This window comes from Diorhabda sublineata, chromosome 2 (genome assembly GCF_026230105.1).
Source record: "Diorhabda sublineata isolate icDioSubl1.1 chromosome 2, icDioSubl1.1, whole genome shotgun sequence".
Lineage (NCBI taxonomy): Eukaryota > Metazoa > Arthropoda > Insecta > Coleoptera > Chrysomelidae > Diorhabda > Diorhabda sublineata.
This window is the reverse complement of record NC_079475.1, coordinates 33,526,923-33,551,076: the sequence shown is the minus strand read 5'-3', so window position 1 is coordinate 33,551,076 and position 24,154 is coordinate 33,526,923. Positions and strand designations below refer to the sequence as shown.

General features: G+C 31.8%; 1 protein-coding gene across 1 annotated transcript in view; it reads left to right on the top strand.

Annotated features, from left to right (window-relative positions):
• Positions 1-7,193: 7,193 nt before the first annotated feature.
• LOC130453017 (voltage-dependent calcium channel subunit alpha-2/delta-3-like) overlaps positions 7,194-24,154 on the top strand; it is a 44,054-nt gene continuing 27,093 nt past the window's right edge. The window contains exons 1-9 of the mRNA XM_056792597.1: positions 7,194-7,370; positions 10,367-10,448; positions 11,747-11,857; positions 12,023-12,175; positions 14,230-14,491; positions 14,616-14,747; positions 18,718-18,980; positions 20,755-20,884; positions 23,596-23,775. Of these exons, the coding sequence (XP_056648575.1) occupies positions 7,276-7,370; positions 10,367-10,448; positions 11,747-11,857; positions 12,023-12,175; positions 14,230-14,491; positions 14,616-14,747; positions 18,718-18,980; positions 20,755-20,884; positions 23,596-23,775 (1,408 nt within the window). The 5' untranslated portion in view covers positions 7,194-7,275. The remainder of the gene's footprint in view (positions 7,371-10,366; positions 10,449-11,746; positions 11,858-12,022; positions 12,176-14,229; positions 14,492-14,615; positions 14,748-18,717; positions 18,981-20,754; positions 20,885-23,595; positions 23,776-24,154) is intronic.

The window sequence follows — 24,154 nt, the reverse complement described above, 5'->3', positions numbered from 1 at the left end:
GTAGATCTGAACATAGCTTCCAATCTCAATGTAACTTGAAGCACAATTGGACACTTGTCTTTGGGATCAAGAGGCCAGACATTTTCAGTGGTGGAGAGGGATTTCAGATACATGACATTTTGAAAATCAACAACTTCGATTTCAACGGCAGCCTGATCTCCACCAAAATGTTTTACAACAGAAGCGAAAAAATCTTCTACATTGATCTCTACAAATGGATAGTTGACGAACAGTGCTACAATCAATATGCTTTAAAATCTTGGAATCGTTGATCAAATTGTTAAATTAAGTCTGAAAGAATTTCCACGTATTCTTGGTTATTGCTGGGGTGTTTTGGAGGATTTTGTTTTTCAACGATCTGCTTCAGACTAGGAAAGTGCTTGTATTCAAACTGGGTTATATTCTTTTCCCACAGCTCGAGCTTTTTTGAGAATGATATTATATCTGAAATCATTCAACCGATGTTCTTATCTTTGCCCTGAAACTGCAAGTTTAAGTCATTCAACTTTTCGGTTATATCAGTAAGAAAAGAAAAATCTTGTAGCCATGTGGGATCTTCCAGGTCGGTGAGATGCTCTCCCCGATCTTACAAGAATTTCACCAGTACAGGTAGCAGTTCTTTGGAATGTTGCATAACTCTGCCTCTACTAAGCCAACGCACTTCTGTATGAAGCAACAGATCACCATACAGGCATTTTAACTCTTCAATTAGTTATCTGAACAGTCGTCTTTGAAGTGCATGTGTTCTTATTTTATTTACTATTTTGACAACTGTTTTCATGACTTTGTTCATACTTAAGAACTTTCTACACAATAACTGCTGGTGTATGATGCAATGGTAAGACAAAAATTTTGGTATGTCACTATCTTCACGACACAAGGCAATAAATCCTTTCTCCACGCCTACTATTGCAAGAGCTCCATCCGTAGCTAGGACCACCAACTTCTTCACAGGAATGTTTTCAGATTCAATGAGCTTTTTAAATGCTGAAAACATATCATTTCCAGTTGTATGCCCAGTAAGCGGCACAACCTTCACGAGCTCTTCTTCTGTTTCAATATCTTCAAATATCAATTTTACAAAAATAGTTGTCTCGTAAAGTTGTAAAGAAAAATAACTACAACGAACAAAATCAGTTTCAAGCTGTGAAACTAAATCAGAGCTCTTAGCTTCAACTCTTCGAATTACATGATCTCAGCTTTATTTTCGAAGTTATTAAATAATGTATCTGCAGCTTCTAAAAATTCAGTTTTCATCAACTTACCATCTTCGCACGGTTTCCTATGTTGAGCAATGAACTTGGAGACGTGGAATGACGCCTCGGTAGTTGTCTTGTTCTTGTCTATTGTTTTAAAAAAAGTTGACTGTTGTGCATTTAGCTGAGATTCAAACTTCATCACCTCCTCTCTTCTCAAAAGCTGAATTCACCACAGTGAACTGACTTGAAATGACGCCCAACATTTCCTTTCCTTCCAACAGATACACTCACATTACAAAGTAAACACATTTATCTAACTTGCGTACAACAGAAATTGGTTTCCCACAATGTCGTTCAAAAACATCGAAAAAATATTGAAGTATGAGAACTAAAAAGAGCAATTATTTATTAATTAATCTAATTATCGCGAATGTTATTGAAATATAATTTTTATTTATTAATTTATTTTAAGTACGTTACAATGTGTTTAGATGCCACTCTAAAACACTCGTGTTTTAAAGTTTTCATAATTATTATTATCACAAACACAAACAAGGTGAAATATAAACGTCAACTTTCAATTATTGATCTGTTATTGATATAAGTATTTCATACACTCCATTCAAATATTCAACAATCTAATCCAAATTTTTCAAATAAATGTGAAAGATACAGTTTGTATTGTTTCAAATGTTGATACCTCCATTTTTTTTAACCAAGGGAAATGCTGTTCAAACTAATATTATTAACAGTCGCGAGCTTTCATTAATGATATTCTTTTCAACGTAGCCAACAGTAAAACGTCGAACTTTTAGTGTCTGTCGAATAGTGAAAAGTAATAATAGTAGTAAGATCGGAAAATACCTTTTTTATATGCAAGTTTCGATTTTTGTGGTATTAATCGTAATTCAGCTTCACCTCAAGAATTATTGCCTCGGACAAACGAAAAGAATTTGGTGATTACGTTCAATTTTCAATATTTATCTTGAAACTGCAAGCCGGCATAATATTTTTAAATAACTGAGTCAAAAATAAATAGTTTCTTCTCTCGTATTTTATTACGGTTCATTAAGATCATAATTAGGAGTGATTTTATTATAAGTTTTTTATTTCACGTGTCTATGATCGATATTTTTATATCTCTTGTTAGATTATTGTTTTTGTTAATTAAAATAAAAGTGACTACTGACTTTATTTTAATAAGAAACATAAAAAACTTGCGAGACCTTTTCAAGATCTCAACATAAGTGAGACGAGACGATACTTTTATTGCGAGAGATTATAAACGAAACTTTCCACTTTTGTGCGAGGTAAGACAAGTCTTGTAGGCAACATTATTCGTTTAGATTGTTTTTGAAAAAAAAAATAGCAAATTAAAAGAACCTTAGGATTTATAGTGACTCTCCTACTCTGATCGCGACCGTTAAAAATTGGTTTAACGGGTTTCAACGTGATCACATGTGGATTTTGATGAGCCATCCATATCAGCAGACCACTGATTGGAGGTGGGCAAGACAGAGACAGTAGGTATTTCGAAAAATCACGTTGGTTATATCATGCATACGGCACGATAGGTGCCATATTTGCTCATTCTGGGCAACAAACGCAACTACGCAACTGTAAGACTCAAAGGTAACTGTAAAACTACTTAATAACTTACTAACGTAATGTTTGACGCTGTTTTTAAGTCCATTTTGAAGGAGTTGAATCTAGTACAAACTACAGTCCAAGGAACAGTCAAAACATTAGACTTAACTATCAAGGTTTCTGGAATTTGAAAGATGTGATCTTCATCGATCACCTAGAGAATGGCAAAATTCTCGCAGGAACCTAGAATGTTAAGTTACAAGGCCGAATTGAGAAACAATTTGGCGTAGAAAAAACTGCTATTTCCACCTTGATAACGCACCCGCTTATATTTCTGATTTCAATGGAGAAAAAAAGGTCAAATTAGGCTACAGACTACTGCACCGTATTCTCTAAACTTGGCTCCAAGCAACTTATTTTCAGTTCCAAATTGAGTCGAATGGGAAGGTTATCGATTCTACAGAGGCCTACTTAGCAGACCGCGAGCAAACGTATTTCTTATATAAGTTGAAAAGAAATTTATCGAATAAAAAGTAATTACAGGACAATACAGGACTCTTACAACAGTATTCTGCTCATTTTTTTTTCAATTATTAATACATATTGTTCACTTTTTAGTTTTTTAGTTTAACCATCAAATCATGTCCTTGCAATGTTCTTTAAATTATAACGTATTTAAAATATGTGTTATAACACATGTAGCACCATCTATCAAGTAATTTCAAAAATATTAACAATAGAACTTTGTCTATGCAGGCATCCAGTAGTGAATCAAAATTATCAGGATACGGTATATTAAGATATCACAATCAAATAATAAGAAGTTGGTGGAATAAATATAGAAAATTAACGAATAATGGACAAATCTGTCTTAATTGCTATGATAAAATTATTTATATGATGATTGAAATTTACAGTTTTTCTTATTCGTAGAACGTTATCTACAACTCAATTTTCAGTAGTTGATGTTTCAAAAAGAAGATGTCGCGCTATGTAGTATTTTTCAATAAAATATACACAAAAGTAGAAACTTTTACAATAGTAATTAATGGACTGTTTAAGTAAAATATCTCATCCATACACGGCTGAATCGTACTTTAAAAAAAAGCACTTCATTTAGCAGTGTTGAAGAGTACATAAACTAAATAAAGGAGATAAGGAATAAGACCAAAAAACTTCCTTTATGCAGCCAAAATTAAAAATTATTATTAAACATTAACAATTGAAATTTCTAGCTGAATAAAAGGAGAAATGACACTTGTAGTCCATGCAGAATGTACAGTGAATTTAAATTAAATGTACACCAACTTTAATTGTTGTGTTGTTTGTTTACAACATGTTATTGCTCCGGTTTCCGCCGTGGTGTTTTATTATTTAAAACTGATATTAAAAAAGTGGGAGAAAGCAATGTCTGAAAATCGGCAATGTCTTTTAGACGATGGAATACTCATGGACAGTGTCAGGAGCTTTCAATATTTATATGACAAAAAGGACCCATACAGGGAATTTCTAATGGTTTACCAATAACTTATAATTATCCTTAATTTACTACATATACCAAAAAATTACCATCACGAAAGTTCAGTTTATTGTTTATTTTAATTAAGTTTCAATTTTGGCTTTAAATGAAATGAATATATTGAAAGGAGGCAGAAAAACATGCAGACATTGAGCAAAAAGGAAACAAAAAAAGTTTCATTTATTTAATCACCTCTTTCTAAAACAATTCAATAAATAAATATCTTCAAAACTATTAAGCTTAGATTAAGTAAGTTGTTAAGTTAAACCATACTATATTAACTGAAGTTAATGTTGGGGTTTTCCCACGCATCTTCCGCCGCATATTTCATTATATTTACAAATTCTCTATTTCCATCAAGCTCTTCATCTGCAGCCCTACGAAGATTTCCTTCTTTTATTTTGTTCTTGATAGAGCAAAAATATTTTTGACGACTATTTAAAACAATTTTCTTCTTGGTTTGAATTGTTGAGGTTTAATAAAATTTACGTGAATTACATTTTTGTTGCTTTGTTCCTTAAAGTTGCTCTTTGTGGTCAGCTTCTTTCTGGACACTGTTGTGCTCAGTTCCTACCATCCTATTCACAGAGAAAACATGGAAATTTTGTGAACCCAGACTGATGATCCAAGAAAATGTCTGAAATTTTAGATCTTCACCCACTTTTTTATTGTATTTCTCAAGTAATTCTTCTAAACACAATTTTCATTCAACTGAAATGAATGGCCGACCAGAAGAGAAGCAAAAACATTGAAATTATCAAAAAAATGGCTCCAAGAGTCCTTTTTAATGAGTTTTGAATGAAATAATACATTTTAAAATATATTAAAATGTCTGTTAGAAATGTTTTTGCATTTTTTTACAAGAAAATATGCGGAAGAGACAGATGGTGTTTTAATCCGTTTTTTTATGTAAAAAGCCAGCACAATAGGGTAAACCCTGTTACACTCGAAGATATTTAGTGGTGCCTGCCAGGTGGAAATGCCTATGTATATTGATTTTGAACCCGATAAGTTTCCAATCTGCAGGGAAGAGACATCTTTTATATAAGATAGGGAAAAGAGTTTGCATAGTGGACTTGTTAGTTCAGCTGTGGATTTCTTCAAAACAATTTGTGGTATTCCATTGGAGCCAGTGGCTTCATTGATATCAAAGATGAATTTTTGCAGCATTTCGTTGTAGAAATTCTATTTTTGGCATGGATGAACCACCTCTAGGCAGGCTCTATGGTACTTTCCCCACGAATCAAGAGATAAACATGCAACACAATAAGTCCGCCTTTTGCGGTCACTGCGATTGTCTCATCTTCACCAGTCAACGGTGGAATTCCTGACTTACAAAAGTCTTCAGTGACCGCTACAGACCAGAAATATTTTGATCCATTTGGGAAATTGCGATGTTTCTGATTGTATCATTCTTTGCATGCGTCTATGGTCTGATAACAGGTTTTTCTCGAGACAACTAAGTTTATACCATTTTTGATACTAGAATTTATGCGCATTTTTATTATTATCTACTCTAATGCAGTTTCTATCAAATCATGGATTGTTTTCTACAAAGCTCTTGAAGGAGTTAGAAATATAGGCTTCCATACATGCCAAGGTTACTTTCGAAATCTCACTTGCACACATTGAAGGGTCAATGGAATTGAAGTAAAGGAAATTCTTCATATGCTTTCATTTGGCCAATGTGTTCTAGGTGGATCCTGAGACTGTATTTCTTTCAACACGTTGCTGTGATTAGTTTATGATCTGATATTCCGAGTTGTGCAAGTACAGTCGCGTTGTACAAATCACGTCTGTTGTTAGAAACAGGTCTATGAAGCTAACAAAGTCACCATCCCGATTGGGTTCTCTGGTTGGTTCGTTGATAAGTTGGGTCATTCCGTGATTGTTGACAAAGCAACCAGCTTCCCGTCCCTTATTGTCAATTGGAAAAATTCAACCAGCTGCCACGATGAACATTGAAGTCAGCAGCGATAAGAATATTTGCGTTTGGATGGTTTGTTTGCAGGTAATCGATTTTATCGACAAGGTTTGAGAATAGTTTCCTGTATTGGATATCGCTAGGAAGTCCGTTTATAAAGCAAAAGAATTTTGTTCTTTGATTCGTTGTTTCAAACTACGTAACATCGAATTCTGGAGGTGTAAGATTCTCCAAAGTTATATCCGAATCGGGCGTTTATTCGTATTCAGGATATACAAGGTGAATCTTGGATGTTGTTGCACCTTTGTTTCTACTAAATCAGATTTCGTCGACTGAAGATGTTGGTGTACAGCCTTTATCTCCCTCTTCACAATATTTCGTGTAAGCTTGTGAATCTGGCCTGGCTACATAAAAGTTGTTCATCCTTGGTTAATTGCATACAAGTTTACAATTTTATATAAATTCATAATTAATTTAGAAAACTTATATATAACTAGAAAATCTTTAAAAAAGTTTCATATCATGTTAAACTTTATTTATTCTCTTATTCTATAAAAAAAACTTTTGTTTCATTAATAATAAAAATGGTTCTTAATAATATATGTTGCGAACTGCCATGGATATATTTTGTATATTCCTTCCATCTTTTTCAGAAACTCAATGCACAAAAACAAGAATGGTCCACTATATATATATATATATATATATATATATATATATATATATATATATATATATATATATATATATATATATATATATATATATATATATATATATATATATATATATATATATATATATTATAACAGTTATTCTATTGCCGATCAATCAGTTCTATGAGTTTCCGAATATATTTCTCGATTCTTATTTTGCAGTATTCATTCATGGTGTGGAAGAAATCCTGTTCGTCTAGACTTCCAGGCATCACATCCCTGTATCATGCGCATTCCCGAATAATCTTAGAAAGTGCGAATATTTCGAATCCGGATGCCTTTTTGTTCCGTTATCTCATTTTATAAACATTTAGTATAGTTAAATACGAAATGAAACATATTTTGGTGTTAATTTTATATCTTGTTATGATACTTCTTAGTGAAAGTAGAGAGCTGGGCGAAGAAATGAAAATGGTTAAAAAATCGTGAGTATTGTTCGCTAATCATTAATTTTAATTTTTAACGCAATTTGCTAGTACGTTTATATTATAATCATTAACCATATTTTCATATTATTATCAATGAAAATTCACTAACAGTTTTTCTCAGCGTATAGTAATCTTCAAATATTTTTATACATAATAAAATTCTGAAATATTTAGCAAATTCATTAATTTCTTTGATAATTAATTATTTTTGATTTACTATTATAATGAATAAAATATAATCTAAAAGTAAACTGTACTAAAAGCTGTACAGGCATGGTAGAAAATTTTATATATTAAAAAATCTTTGAGAGATTTGTGTAAATTTGTTGTAGAGAGCGCAATTAACAGACTTATCTAGTGTGTATGGCACCAGAATGTCTCAATTCTATCGATTTTTCAACTTATAAGTACAGATAGACTTAAGGATGCTGCAGAAATCTGAAAATATGACAAAAATTATTATGAATGAGTCTCATTCATTTTATTCATCATTAAATAGAGAGTGAATTCCATCCACATACCAATACAAATTTATTTTGGATCAAAAAACAAAACAAATACATCAATACGTACGTTTATATGCTTTAAAATTCTAATTTTAGCAATAATTGAGTATTTTTTCGAATCTTATTTCATGCTGTATGAGTATATGGATAAAGATGAATCTACACTGCTCTCAGAAATTAACAAGTCACACAGTAATTTGTATATTGGATTTGGTTTTAATAATTATTCAGTCAATGAAAAATTGATTTTAGTAACAAGTTTAATTTTTGAGCGAGTGATTAAAAATTTTTTGTCATTCTTGGATAATTGAACAAAAAATAACGGAAATTTAGAAATGTAACTAAAGGGGGATATACTCATGAAATGGTATTATTCAAAGAAGATTGGAGTTATCTATACATAAAATGAATTTTCGTTTTGTATCGCAAATAAGCATCTCGAATTATACAAAGACATAGGTCAACTCATACTAGTTTCAAAAGACCTGAAAAGAGCTTACATCATATTACAATGCCAATACAAGATTGATATTTAATATTGTCCATTAGCAGAAAATTATTTGTGACACATGGAAGTTTGTAATATCAACCTCAAGATGTAGTTCGAATTTGTATGGAAGCCGTTAAATAGCATGTTAATTTCTTCTGGAAATTCCCTACAATTAAGTCCAGATTTTACTTTGTACCACTGTGATATCGGTATATAGTGGATATACCGAAAGAACATGTGCTAGCTGTTTCTTTTGTAGCCCAAATTGATGTTGAAATCAAGCCAGCATAAAAGTTAGGTCTAGCCCTGTTGAGCATGTTTGGGATATGCTCTAAAAAGAATTGCCAACACCAATCCGAAGAATCGATGGAAATGCACAATATTACGATATTCGACAAAATTTTATTTCGTAATGAATTTGCAATGTTCAAATTTCTTCTTTGCAAAATATTATTTTTCAAAAACATGATTATTTTTTCTATAATCTGTAATTCAAGTTATATATTATTGTTAAATGTTTATCAATACTATAGTTTTTTTATATAATTGTTACCGGTGTGTTAAGAAAGCTCCATTTGTTACCTTATTATTTGTTTCTGTATTCCTATTCCTATAACTTGAAATGCAATATACAGGAGCAAATCCAAATAACTTTTTAGGTACCAAATCAACCGAAATTATACTATTATACTGTTTTTTGCACTCAACAAGAAACAAATTTACTTCACTCAATTACTTAATTTTTGAAGCAAACCTGATCATAAAAGCAAAAGCGGAAGTCTAAAAAACGATAACCATTTTACAATATCTTTGAGGAAAAAACTCAACATCAAAACCGTCTCAATAAGAATGTTGTTGGTTTTTCCTCAATACCGCAACTTTAGCTAGAAGTTGTCTTTTCTCTTTTACTAATTTTTTTGTTATGATATAGTAGTTCCATATTGTTATTTTTTTCAATTAATTTTTCTAATAATTATCCAAATAAGTAGGATAAATACCAATGCACGGTGGTTTATTTGTCACACCATCATTTACAATTCACTTCACTAAACACATTCACCTAATTTTACATAATAGAGATCTACGTACTAATTTATAAGTCATGTGACTGACACACAGATGGCGCTGCCATTGTTCAATTCATATGACGTTTATGAAGTACAAACTTTCAAAATAATAGGTGTAAAATATCATGACATTTTGATTAGTCAGAAAACGGTAACAGTCATTTAAGTGAAGCTACTTTCGTTTGTTAATTTATCATAGCTTCTTGATAAAAAAAATACTGTACAATCTCAGCAATGGCTTTGAAAGTATTATTTGGACTCTGCTCCATCGAAAAGAACCGTCTTTTATTGGTTTGCTGAATTTAAACGGGGCCGTACAGACACCGATGATGGTGAATGTTCTAGTCGTCCAATTGAGGTGGTTACTCCAGGAAACATAAAAAAATCCACAATGTGGTTAGATCTAATCGTTAATTTAAATTGCATGAGATAGTTAAGACTAGAAGACAAATCCTTTCACAAGCACGGCATCGAGAAGTTAGAGAAGCGTTGGATTTATTGTATTGCTTTTGAAGGAAATAACATGATGAATAAAATTGATTTTTGGCAAAAAATGGTTTTTTTCAGTAAATCACATGACTTATTGAGTGATGAATTATGTTCACTGTTCTCAGTCAGAATAATGGATAATTAACGCACTACAAACATACTTAAATTTGAACGTTCGAAAAATTCGACTTTGTGACATTTTTATAAAATACAAAAATAGATACTCCTTTTATTTTACTAAAGATATTCATCTTATCAGGGGTATTTTTTAAACAGTTCGGACTATTATTAGCTGTTTTATTTTAATTTAATTTTGTTTTCACACTGAAGATGGATATTCAATCGTTCATCTGCTTATTTCGAATCTGGTAAATCAGGGATCAACTTTCTCTGAGCTACTATCTATGAAAATAATCAATAAAAAATATAATATTTTTATAGGGTATCCAAGTGGGCTAAAACAATAGGTTGCAAATTAACTAATTTAAGTAGAAAAATGACAAGAGAAGAAGAAGTCAAGAAGGTAAGTATCAGTGATGGACTAGTACAGTCATCAGTTGATTTGATAACATCTGCAATCGTTTCTACAGTTTAAAATATTTTTCTTCAAATAATAACTTATACATCCAACATCTTGACTTTCGAGTTAAGACTTTATTCCTCAGCTTTGAAATCTATTATGTTATTTTTCACATATTATATCTCACATACAGATACAGACAAATTTGCAAAATGTAAACAACGGTGCAAACTTTTATTTGTAAGAAATTTATGTAAAAATCAGAGAAAAGAGCAAAGAGAATCCGAATACAGATAGAAACATGAAGAAAAATTCCGATAGAAGAGATAGTAGAACAGAAAATTGAAGTAGTTGTCTCCAAATTAGTATATAGAGCACAATTATGATAAATGCAATAAGTAGTAATAGATAGATCCAAAGGAAGTTAAAACGTATATTATTGTAAGGAATAAGTTTGACTTATTATTTTTTTTGGAAGTATCTTGACGAAATTTTGAGCATGATGTGATAAAAAAAACCTTTTTATTTGACCATATTGGAAAAAATCATTTTTTCTTCGAGTTTTATCGCTGTGCGACCAGATAGGCGCTTCAGGTAATGAGCTCCTAAATCGTTTTGTTTCTACTCTCTAATTGCTAACCAATAGTTTAAGACCAGGGTGACAATGTTTTCTTCTGTGTACTATATATACCTATAACTAAAAATTGTCTTTTCTCATGCCATCCACAATTACTGCTTCATTTCACTGTGGACAACTGGCATCAACGTTTAGAGTGCAGAGAACGGCAAGATTGGGTGTAAGAAAGGCTTAATATCTATAATTGTATTTATTAGAGGTGTGGCATGAATATAACAACTGGGCAATATACGATGATTATGTCCTACAGACCATTGTACTGTCTTATCTTGAAGAGTAAAAGTCTTTTTTGAGAAAAACAACGTACGTCCACATTTAGCACAAAGAACTATGACGTTTCTAATCATCCTCACCTTCAACAGACTCTTGTGCAATTAATCCAGAAAGTGACTGTTTATTAAAAATCTATATGATTCTACGGATCAATAGTTGTCACAACAAATGATATGCAGTGACTTCACTTCCACTATTTTTCCTAACCTCTAAGGCTTAACCATGAACCTGATTCAAGATTTTCATACCTTACACTAGTAATTATAATCACAACTACTCCAAAATAGAGGAACTGATCGGTTCATATTATTTTTATTTACATACTAGAAATTTCAACTTCAAGTACGATTTTGACTAATTTGGTTATTAAATTTAATTTATGTAAATTCAGAGTTTTAGTGTGTTAAAAAATAAAATTATTCGAGACGATGCTGCTGATCTAGTCCATGATATTGCTGGAGATATTGAAACAATGATGAAAAAGAAAGAAGAAGCTGTACACGTGAGTAGAAAACAAAATTAACTGATCTGTTAACTAAAGGTGGATGCATGATAACAAACTTTTTTTGTCCACATCCATTTCAAGTGGAATAAGTATTATTACCTCACTAATTAATTTTTGAGATATGATAGTTTAGGTGCTGATTCCTTGATATGTTTATTGCAGAATATTGCTGATTATATGGAATTCATACACTATCATCGAAACGACACACCCCTATTTGAAAATGGTACCTATTATTACTTCAACGCAGACAATTTAACTAACGTTGAAAATACATCGGAAAATTTGGAAAATATACGTCGTATAGTTTTGAATGTAAATAAATATATACATGGTAAAAAGGTTTTTATATAGTAGACTGTTAGGTTCACAAAGTGAAATCATAGTATTTTTGCTATTATTTTGTCAGAAAGCTATATTCAACATAATTTTTACTATTTTCCAAATCTATACGAAATGGAACAGAAAAATCCTGGTCCAATAATACAAGTATCATGTAACATTACTATGAAAATTCGTTAATAGTGGAATAATATACGAAGATGGTTCCAAAAGTAACTAGCCTGACCTAGAGATGGTGGTAGCTGCTTGGAAACTACCACTGTATTAGAAAATACACAATCTATACAGCATCTGTTTCAAGTTTGTTTAGTATTTCTTTGGCAGCCATCAATAATAATTTTATTTAAAAGGTGTTAGCGCAACAAATATGAAAGCGGAAGCGAAAGCGAAGACCAGCATCGCATTGGTCGACAAAATGAGGTGACGACTCAGACAGAAATGTTGATGAATATGCACAAAGCTGTACTGGATCGTTGACTGAAAGTGTGCGAGCTAGCGGACATGGTAGGCATTTTAAAAACTGCAGTACAGTTATTTGAAAATTTGGACATGAGAAAGCTGTGCACATAATGATTGCCGCGTTTGCTCATAATGGAACAAAAACAGCGTCGTGAAGATGTTTCTATCGAGTTGTATGGCAATGTTTAGCATGAATAAAGCCGTATTTTCTCGCCTCTTCATAACTTGAATAAAACGTGGGTCCATCACTTCAAACTCGAAACAAAAGAACAATCAAAACAATGGATTGAAAAAGGAGAATCGGCTCCTAAGACCGTTACATCTGCAGGCAAGGGTATGGCGTTGGTTTTTTGGGATGCGCGTGGCACAATTTTCATCGACTATCTTGAAAAAGAAAATATTATCGACGGCGAGTATTATGCGACCTTATTGCAACGTTTGAGCGAAGAAATCAAGCAAAAACGGCCGCATTTGGGTAAGAAGGAATTGATGTTCCAACAAGTTAATGCACCAGCTGTCATATGCGTTATTGCAATTGCCAAAATTGATGAAGTGAAGCTGGAATTGCTAAATCATGCACCTTAGTCGCCAGATTTAGCCTCGGATTATTTCCTATTCCCAGACTTGAAAAAACGTTGAAAAATAAATATATGCTTTTCCAAAATTTTCGTGTTTTCTTTGTTGGGCCAGGTACTTCTGGGATCATCCTCGTATTAACTTAAAGTTCTCAACATGAAGCAATTGTTGAAATTTTAATATCGCATTGAATGATGTTGATTTATTTAATTCTTATCAAGAACCAACATTTTAAAACGGAATTTAAAGCAATGACATAATCATAATGAAGTTTTTAGTATTTAACACTCAATTCAATAGAATATATGAATACCATAGAAGTACTAGATAATTATTATTCGTCATCACTTTCTCTTTTTGTTACTACAATTTTACTCTTGCAAGTAATTGGAACATACATGATTTTCTGCTCTGTGTTAGTCCCAAGTCCCCTCAAACCAGTTACAACTGCTCAGAGGCAGTTTGCAGAATTAATCTTGATTAAGCTCACTTAACTGGTTTTAGAGTATCAATAATACAATTGTGATTGTACAAGCGATTCGATGCATGGTTAACATATAGTATTTCTCGTAATACGTGCTACTTTTGCTGATTCAAATATTCCTCCCAAGGAGTGTAAGAAAATTATTGATACTAATGAACACACATGAGTTACGACAGAGTATTTCAAGAAACAATTCTCATAATAAAATTATAACTTCAAATCCTTGTTTTAATTGAAAATATATTTTATTCTTAATTTTTCGTCAAAGCCAATAACTGCATTGAAAAAAACACCATAATTTATAATTTTGCTAATCAATTCAGTGGAAAACAGTGAATATGCAATATTTATTAAGAATATTAGAAAAATACCCGTAGTTAGTCCTTTCCAAGTACAGAATCTCAAGTTTCCAGCATAACTGAAATTTTAGAAAAAATAAATAAATTCACACCCTGTAAATATAGCATTAGAAATCTGTAAGTGCTAGCTATGTATCTGTGTCTTTTAGAATGAATGCCACTGGAAGTGCGAGCAACCAACTAGCTCAAACTTGAAAAACAACCGATTCGTTGATCTCAAGAGGCGTGTTCATCTTTTCGATCGAAGAGAAAATGAAGAAAGTAGGGAGTGTAATTGTATACACCCTCCAATGAAAGAAAGGAGTCCGCTAACTTATCTCAAGCTTCCTTTAAGTTACGATCCTAAATTCCAGGAGAAAGTTAATATGGAACTGAGTATTGCAAAACTAGCTCTGAATGTTTATCAAAGAGGTAAATATATGATTTAAGTCAAAGGGATCTATATTTATTGTAGGAAAATCAATAATATTTGTTAAATTTCGTTATTATGTATGACCTAAAGCTGAAAATTGTAAAATCTGATATATCATTTCAGAGCAAGATGTTTTGGAAGGTTTGAGATGGTCCGAGGCTTTAGACTTGGTGTTCAAAGAAAATGCTAGGAATGATCCTACTTTAATTTGGCAGTATTTTGCTAGCCCCAAAGGATTTATGCGTCACTATCCTGGTACGTTCAAGTGTTTGTTCAATTTGCAAGTTTTTAATTAAAATTGTATCAAACAAAACAAAAAAATTGATAAAATATTGAACTCCCTAAGCTGCACGGGCTCTGTAACAAGAACCCTATTTTCTTTTCGGTATGAACATCTCGATTATTTCAAAATCAACATTCCAAATCTCTACTGCTAGTTTTCATTTTATTTACATGGTATGTAGTCGAACAAAGTTGTATTACTTAGCAGTAGGATAGCATCATATGCCGATTCCATTAGTTCCTATCTTCCATAGATTCTAGATCCTGGTAGAACCAACCTCCTTCCTTACAAAATCCGAAAGTTTAGATTAGATCACTTTGGGCATCATGGCCATGGATCTCCTTCGCTAATACCTGTTTGGGAGCTATACGGCTCACCTTTTCTGGTTTCAAGAAGCTTTAATGTAAGTAACGTAGTCTTTGTCTATGTATTTCCTTGCACTCACTTAGGAGGTGTTCGACGGTTGGTTCCGTTGGTTGTGGCTGTAGGGTGTTTTTCCCATATTCTTCAGATAGTAGTTCACCGGACAGTGTCCAGTAAGCATACCAGTAACTTTTCTCATCTTGTCTTTGTTCAATGAAAGAGCCTTTTGAGACTAGTTGGTGGAACAAGATGTCGATTGGTTCAGACCTGAGGTCTTACTCCATATTTCTTCTCGTTTCACCAATTTTTCATGACTATGACTTGTTTGCTTTTTGGGAAACCCAAGAAAGGTTGTGGTTCTGGCAAAGGAATTGTCTCATCACAAACTCCCTAGTTCATTGTTCATCATTCCAATGTACTTACTTCACTGGTTGTGGAGGAAATTCTTATCATCTTTTAGAAACAGAATCCAAGCTGATTGCTTCAAAGTACATTTCAATATATTCTAGCTTCATGTGCGTGGAGTAAAACTCAATTTTGATTCTGAAAACCATTACACGAAGGAAGGCAGAGGTATGAGAAATGAGAACTCAACTATATTATTTTTTTATGCGTTGAAGGAGAAAATCAATTTATTTTTTTAACGCGCTCATTATTTGGAGTTTTGCTAGTTGGATTTTGAAAAGCTTTTGCACATACGATCAAATTATCTTTCTTCTGTGATAGTTTTCTCTATCTGACCTTTCCAAAAATTTGTTTTTGACTAATTTAGAATCTCTATACAAATTATCTCATTTTTTCAGATGTATTGGTTATGTGGATATAAATTACCATTTTCACTATTTGTTGACCATTGTTATATGAGATATACTTGCTACTACTCGTAATTACTGATTAAATAATTCATCTTCATCTTAAAATAATATATTTCGCCTTTTGACTTTTTATGGACATTTATATAGGCTGCAAGCTTAAGATTGCTGCTAACGGTGCTTACGCTTATGTCTACTACTTTCCTCTGCAATTTCGCGAGATTCTGTTGTTAGCTTCTTTTTTCATCATACTACTGAACTGTAGATAATAATTTCGATACGCTTTATAATTGCTGTATAAAACTAATATATTAACTTTAGTTGTTGTTCCCATTTTTCACCTACAGGTATAGAAATTGTCGATTTCTCATTTCATTCTTACCTTAATATTTCTTTTCCATGAAAGCTTGGAGTATATTATGATTCCAGGTATTTAACTTCCTCTAATAGGCAAAGTTCTTGACGGTGCAGTTTTCGGGCCATGCACTTAGGTAGCGTATAGTTTCTTGTGAACAAAATATTTTCGTTCCTTTTAGGATTGACCTCCAGAACGATATCATCTTGTTGGCGATATCTTCTAATATCTAATGATATCGCTGATTTTTTGTTCCAATTCTTCTTTCTTTCAGTGCTTTTAGATTCTTATCAATCGTTTATAACCATAATAAAGATAATATCTCTCTTCCTTGTGGTGTTTCTTTAGTAGTTTTTCTCTTAGTCTTGTGTAGTCTTATTTCCTAATTGGTTATTCCCGTTTTTAGCAGCATTGCTATATCTATAAGAGTATTCATTATGTACTCTTCATACCACATTGATTAAGGCTTCGTTTATAGCAAGAGTACATTGTATAACTTCCAATGATTTCTCAATCACTTTAAATTCACTTAACCTTTTAAATAGGGAATCTATAGTTGTGTTTTTTATATATAAGTCCAGTAGCAAATTCTTTTTTTAACCTACTAAATATTAAGCCTATATTTTTCTATTTTAAGTATGTAAGGCAGTGATTCACAGCCTGTGGGGTGCGCCACCCTAGAGAGGCACGAGACTGTTACAAGGGGGGCATGCAGCTGTTTCCAAAATATCATTTTCGAATACAAACCAAAAAATAGGTGTCAAAAATATGAATCAGCAAAATAGTTATACGTAATCCACAACCCTCATCGCGAATTTTTTCTGATTCAAATGCTAAAACTTCCATCCATACTCGAGTCCTGTGCCAGCGGGGCGAGGAAACAAAAGAAAAGCAGTAGGAACATCCCGAGTATTCTCGTACTTACTCACGCCAAACTTCGGTAAACAGAAGCATATGGAGCTCCATCTATGGCAGGAAAAAATGCTGGTCTATAGGTACTGGTTCCAAAGAAGACTCGTCATGCAGTTTGGATGCATTGCATGATTTATAGACAATCACTTTTTTCAAGAGATATGGTTGAAGATCTACTAAAAGTATTTGAAGTTATTATAACAGTTGTAAATTCTATCAAAACTAGCCCATTAAGGGGAAGGCTTCTCGCAAAATTGTGTGATGACATGGATTCAGAATATAGATCACTTCTATATTAATGTGAGGCACGTTGGGTTTCTCGTATCAAAGTACTTCAAAGGGTGTTTAAGCTGAAAGAAGAGATCATCAACTTGTTCATGATACGAAGTTCCTTGCATATTAAGTTGACAATTAAATTTGACAATTATTTAAATTAAATTCATGCTTTTACGCAGAAAGACAAGATTACTGCATTTTTGAAAAAATGGGAACTGTGGATAATAAATTTGAAAAATAATAACTTTGTTTCCCACTTTAAAAATTACCTGTCTTGCTAATGAAAAAAGAAAGTAAAGTTTTGGCCTCACGACAGCAGAGCAGGAAATGACAATTGACTTATCTAGTGATAGCACATCAAAGCAGATGTTTCAAGACTAAAATAATAATGTGACAAACAAAGCTTTGGAAATTTTAGTGCCATCTTATCTATATGAAACTCGTTTTTCTACAGTAGATGTGTTAACTATCGATCTCGCTTAGTGATTGGAAAGTAACTGAGAACCGCGATTTCTTTAATGATACCACTGTTTAAGAAAATTTTCATTCTTCTTATATTTAAAATTATTATTTCTTATAATAAATAATTATTTTTTTATGTAAATTTTCACATAATATTGTATATCATTTTGTAGCCCGTTGAATGAATTTTGATATCAGTTGAATATTCAAGAAATTAGAATGATACTAAAATTAAGGGAGCGCAACAATTTTTTAATTGGGGGCGAAGGTACAAAAAGTTTGGAAACCACTGATGTAAGGTGATATCGTGCTGGAGAGTATTTGTTTACAACAAGAATTCTCTCCAATCCGTTCCGAAAGTGTCTAAACGTAGTTATAATATTGCGATAATTTTCCACCTGTATTATAGTGCAAAAAATAAATTTCACCAAGTTTTTTGAAACGACTGTATCCAATACCCCAAACATTTCACTTTATCAATAAATCAGAAGCAGAGGTAGTGGAATTGATGTCAATAATTTTTATGAAAAAAATTTCTTCAAGAGATGCGATAAAGTGAGGATTGCAACCATTGAGCTAAATATCTGCGAAAATATGGAATATAAGAACAACGAAATTTGAATGGTGAAATTGGAAGATACGACATAATATGAGTACAATGGAAATACCTTACTCCTCATATCAGGATTAATTTTTTTAAAATTAATAGTTGTTATATATTTCTAAGAAAAATATCCATAACTACTCCTATTTTTGTTTTAGCTGTGAAATGGTCGAACGAACAGTATACAAAAACATACGATTTCCGTACACGTACGTGGTATACGGAAGCTTTCACGTCTCCTAAAGATATAATAATCTTAATCGATAGATCAGGCTCAATTATTGGAACAAGACGAGCAGTATCAGATCAAATTGTAAATCAAATTCTCGATACACTTAACGACAATGATTTTGTTAACATATACACTTTCGCTAACTTTACTGAGCCGCTTGTGAAATGTTTCAACGATACACTATTTCAGGTAAGTTCCAGACTGTTCTAAAAACTAAGCTGCAGTAATGAACTGTACTGAAAAAATGAGATATCATTCTTCTATTAACTGAACGAATTAGAGAATAAAACGAAAAAGAAACTTCTAATGACAAGAATTCAGAAGGCTGCTCGGGAAAACGAACTTATAATGCTGCTAGAAAAGCTGTAGGACTCAACATTATGAACAAATAAGAGAAAAAATATTATAAAATCCTTCAGAAATACCGTTACTTCATTTTATATCAAATGAAAACTTTGAAGGACCCCATAATTATCTCTAAATTTTAGTTCCTTAACTTCTAGCTAGACGAAGTGAGATGTCAAGGTTTCCCTCAAAGTGAGGTGTTATCTGAGGCATCACTTTTTTCAGACAATTCTTTCATTAATAGCTATTTGCTCAGAGAAGTATACAATGAAGTGAAAATATTTCGTTATACTACTATTACGTCGTAGGAATCCAATTCATCTCAAAATTTCATTATATACCAAGATATATTTCAGTTTAAATAGATTTTAAGAACTTTTACACTGTTGAAGTGTTTCTATTTGAAAACCATTCAGAGACGAATACTTTTGACTCTGATCAAGTATATTATTTTTTTTTTGTTCCAGAATGTAGTTGTTGAAAGCTAGTAGGTAGTCTTCAGTTCCAAAAACAAAGCGACCACGTTCAATTTAGTACAAATGAACCATTTATGTGTATATTTCGGTACCTTGTTTTTTGTTAGTGCTAAATACTGACAATGGAAAAAATACATTTCCATTATGAAGTAAATTGACAACTCCACAAGACGAGTCAAACAATTGGTATATATGCTTATAACGCCCATCGAAAAGTTATAATGGATGTATAACGGTTTCATATTTGAGATTTCTCTTTAGATGAAACTATATCTTTGATTGAGTAATTAAATCTAACAGTTTTAAAGTACTTACGTTTTGAAATAATTTCTTAACTTTATTCTTCTTTTCACAGTTTCTTCACTTGAAATCTGTTCAGTATTATGAGATTTAGGTATAATACCTGATTGTTTTCTCTCTTATTTTAATGGAAATTTTTTCATAAAAGTAATATGAAAGTAGCAATCTCTCACATGATTCCTTAGGATATAAGAGGTTGACTAAAATCCAGTCCAAGATGTCAGTTTTGTATGACAAGTGAGACAACAAATGTTCAGGTTGCACCATAATACTTTTTTTCGGCGTCTTTCACATTTTTTATAAATGGCGGATTTCTTTTTAAAACTTTTTATTATAACAGACGGTTTAATTAAAGTATTTCTTCTAAATAATTTCTAGGAAAGTCTATTTCTTTATTGCTTTTGTTCCTTTCTGTTCTAGAACTTTGTAGAATTTTAATTAGCTATATAAATGATTTGTGTAAACGTGTTTAATTAAGATTTAAATAAATAATCGTAGTGAAAAGAACAAATTAGTAGAAGTAATGGCAAAAATTATTTAAGTGATATTTATAAGTAAATTATTATAAGTTTAGTGTATAGTGTGTAAATAAAGTAAGAACGTAAGAAACAGTGTTTATTAATTCACCCCACGAATAGAAAAAGTGTAAATAGATACGTAAAATGTTACATTATCATCAAATGGACAGGTGAATGGTATAATTTTTGACCTTTTAATAAAAATAGATTTCTCTCCACCGAACCGAAATACAGAGGTCACGCAAAATCTAGCTTTGTATTTTCCTTTTTTTGTGCATACTATTCCAAATGTCAAAAGTTTCAACGTTTGTTTAATTGTTGTAGGCTAACGAAGAAAACTTACGTTTACTTAGACAAGCAGTGCCAGTGTATGAAGAAATGTTTGTAGCAAATTTAACCCTTGGTATAGATAAGGCTTTTGACATTTTGGAAAATTTCAGAAGAACAAGAACAAGTTTGTATAACGACAATTTAATATTATGAGAATTTTATCAATTATTTGGGAACAAGTTAATTAATGGTCTTGTTGATATTAGAAGTATGAATATTATCTTCGTTTTAAATTAGAAATCACCTAAAAGGGGTAGTAAACCATATGTCTTTCATAACTCACAAGTAATATAAATGCGACCAAATAGCATTAAGGGTGGAATATCTTTTTTATACATAGCTAGACTGCATATACTAAAAATAAACAGAGTAGGCTTTAGTTCGAGGTATTATTTTGATTGTAGTGAGCGTAGTATTTTAATTAGATATGTAGAAATTTTAGTTAACAAAATATGTTAGTAGGAACACTTTGTATGGCTAAGTTATTATTGTTAATTACTGCAACAATTTCTCTTCCTTTGTTGCTTATTTGTCGTTGATGCAACCTTTGGCAAATGCAGTGGATTTCTACCCTCTTGTACAGCATTGGCATAATTGCTATTCGCAGAAAAAGATATCCATTTCGATCATTAGCATTTTTTTTCGTACATTGTTTCGTCAGTCACATTTCGCTGTCATTTGATAAAATGCTTTTGAGGATCTTGAGGATACATTAAAAGTAATAACCATCCAGCCTATCACAAAGCTTTGAGCGGCGACTAATTGGTGCCAGTTTTGTTATTGTCAAATTTGAATAGAATTTGTGTATATCATTCTATTACAAAACATTTTGAAATCATGTCAATAAAGTATAGTTTATTATTATACACATTACGGTAAGAAATATACGTAAAAAAGAATTGTGGCCAAGCAATTCGATTATGTCTCTTTTTATTGTGTGTTCGCTTTATTTTTTTATATAACAATTACCAATCTGATCTTAAGATCAATCAACAATTTACATCTAACTTGAATTATTACTGTGTAATTAGCTAAGATCTTAGTCAACAGCATCCTTAGATTTCTAATACATTTTGTATACCAACTAACAGAAACTTAAAAATACACAATACTTTGCTTTAAACAAGTTCTCCAGCTCGAAAGGTTTCATCCTCTTGAGTCATCTCTCTATTCCTTCAATGCCAAGGAGTTTTATTACCTGAACACTGGTATGTTGACGTAGTCGTACTCCATGGCTCGTGGTGAATTTCCTTCCTTAGACCTTGTCTTGAAATCTTTCAATGATATGCAGACTACTTTGGCTATCATAGCCCTAAAGCTGAATAGCACACGACCAGATGAGCTTGAGGGTATGTTTATAAACACATAAGGTTGTTATGTATAGACAGAGTGGAATTTCGTCCCATCAGCCAATACATTTTTCATATTCAATTCGAAGTTGTGTGTGAATGACTCTCGTTCAGTTATATAGATTTGGATTCATTTATTTTACTACTCCACTTTTTTGTCCATTCGCTAATTTTATTGATTAATACCTGTAATTTCTTGGTACTTCTTCATGTCTATTTACGTACGTAGTACTAGTATAGTAGTACGAAATAGCAGTCTGCAAAGGTAGAGTATCATTTTCCAATTTAGGCATGTCATTAGTGTAGAAGAAATATAGGAGAGGTCCCAAAACACTACCCTGTGGCTCTCCTGCAATAATTTTCCTAAGCTTGGAGTAGGCTTCCTCTTGTTTAATTCTGGAGTTAAGGATCCTGTATGTATAGGTGAATAACATAATTATTTTATATTTGAAGCCTTCATGCCAAACTTTATCGAATGCCTGTGACACGTCAAGAAATATTGTGGAACATAGTTTTTCCTTCTAGCCAATTTTTTATGAATTCGGTGGATCTGGTCCCTAAACTGAAACTGATAAGATGGAATCAGTTTATTCTTGTCTATATTGGGATTCGCCCGTTTTAGCAGCAGTTTTTTGAATAGTTTCTACAATACATGGAGATAGGCCTGTAAGAGGAATCTTCATGTGGAGGTTTACGTGGCTTGAGATCATAATAACCTCTGCTACCTTCCACATCAGTGGCAAATATTCAACCGTAAAAGATATAGTAATTAGATGTGTCATCTCAGCTATCATTTTTCTTGGTAGGTTAAACAGAAATAAAATGTGTGTCGTCCATCTACCATATATATTTCCAAGTAACAGAAACTTGAATAGGCATATTCGTTGTTTGTTGGCTTTGGATATTCTATGGTCTCATAATATTCCATTCATCATAGATATAGCTTATTGCCTTGTATATTGCTCTCTTTGATTGCTGTTTTGAGTGTTCCGTTTTGTGCTATTTTTATTCATAAGTACTTATATTATTGGCCGTGTTTTATTTTTGTCTTGTCCTCTAGGTCGATGTCTTATACTGTTGCTTCGAATCACATACATTCCGTTTTAATTTTTACGTTCGAGACCCAATTTTTTAGGTTTTCGAGTCATGTAGCTTAAATTGTTATGATTCTGTGCAACAAATATTTTATCTCCTGTGAAGAAGAACGTTTTTACATCAAAATATCATCTTAGTAACCACTAGATTATTTCAAAAATGTAGATAAAAGTAATTATATAGTAAATAACCTACAAAATCTAGTATTTCTTAATTATGTCACAAGTGTTTGGTATTTTTTCGATAATCAACCTTTTTTGTTGTGAATAATACCATAACTGAGTACATCATTTGTTAAAAGCTTTATCACTAATTACAAACTCGGAATATATATATAAATATATATATATATATATATATATATATATATATAAATATCAAAAATTTTTAGGCGCCAATTGTAATCAGGCAATAATGCTTATAACGGAAGGTCTTGATTACGATTACAATAAAGAGATATTTTCCAGCAGAAATTGGAAAAAAGGTTTCCCTGTAAGAATTTTCACTTATCAGATAGGACAAGACTCAACGGACGCTAAAGAATTAGAATGGATTGCTTGTTCAAATATGGGTTAGTAATTATTCAATTCGTGGGTTGGATATTATATTCTTTAATTGTAATTTTTTGTAAATTGTTCGTAATAGATTTTTGTTTGCCGATAGAACAATTTATTTTTATAAAAAAGTTTCTACACATATTCTAACAATATAGGCATACACTAGAACTTACTACTAAATACAAATAATACACCCTTAAATATATTTCACTATAATTCTTAACTAAAGATTTTAATGGAACGAAAAACACGTACTTAATTATATTTTTAACATAACATTTTTTGTATTACCAGGATATATTGAAAAATTCTTATCCTACTATAGAACCAAACAAAATTTCAATGTCAAAATATTTTATTACTCAACATATTCTCCTCTTAATTGGAGTCAAC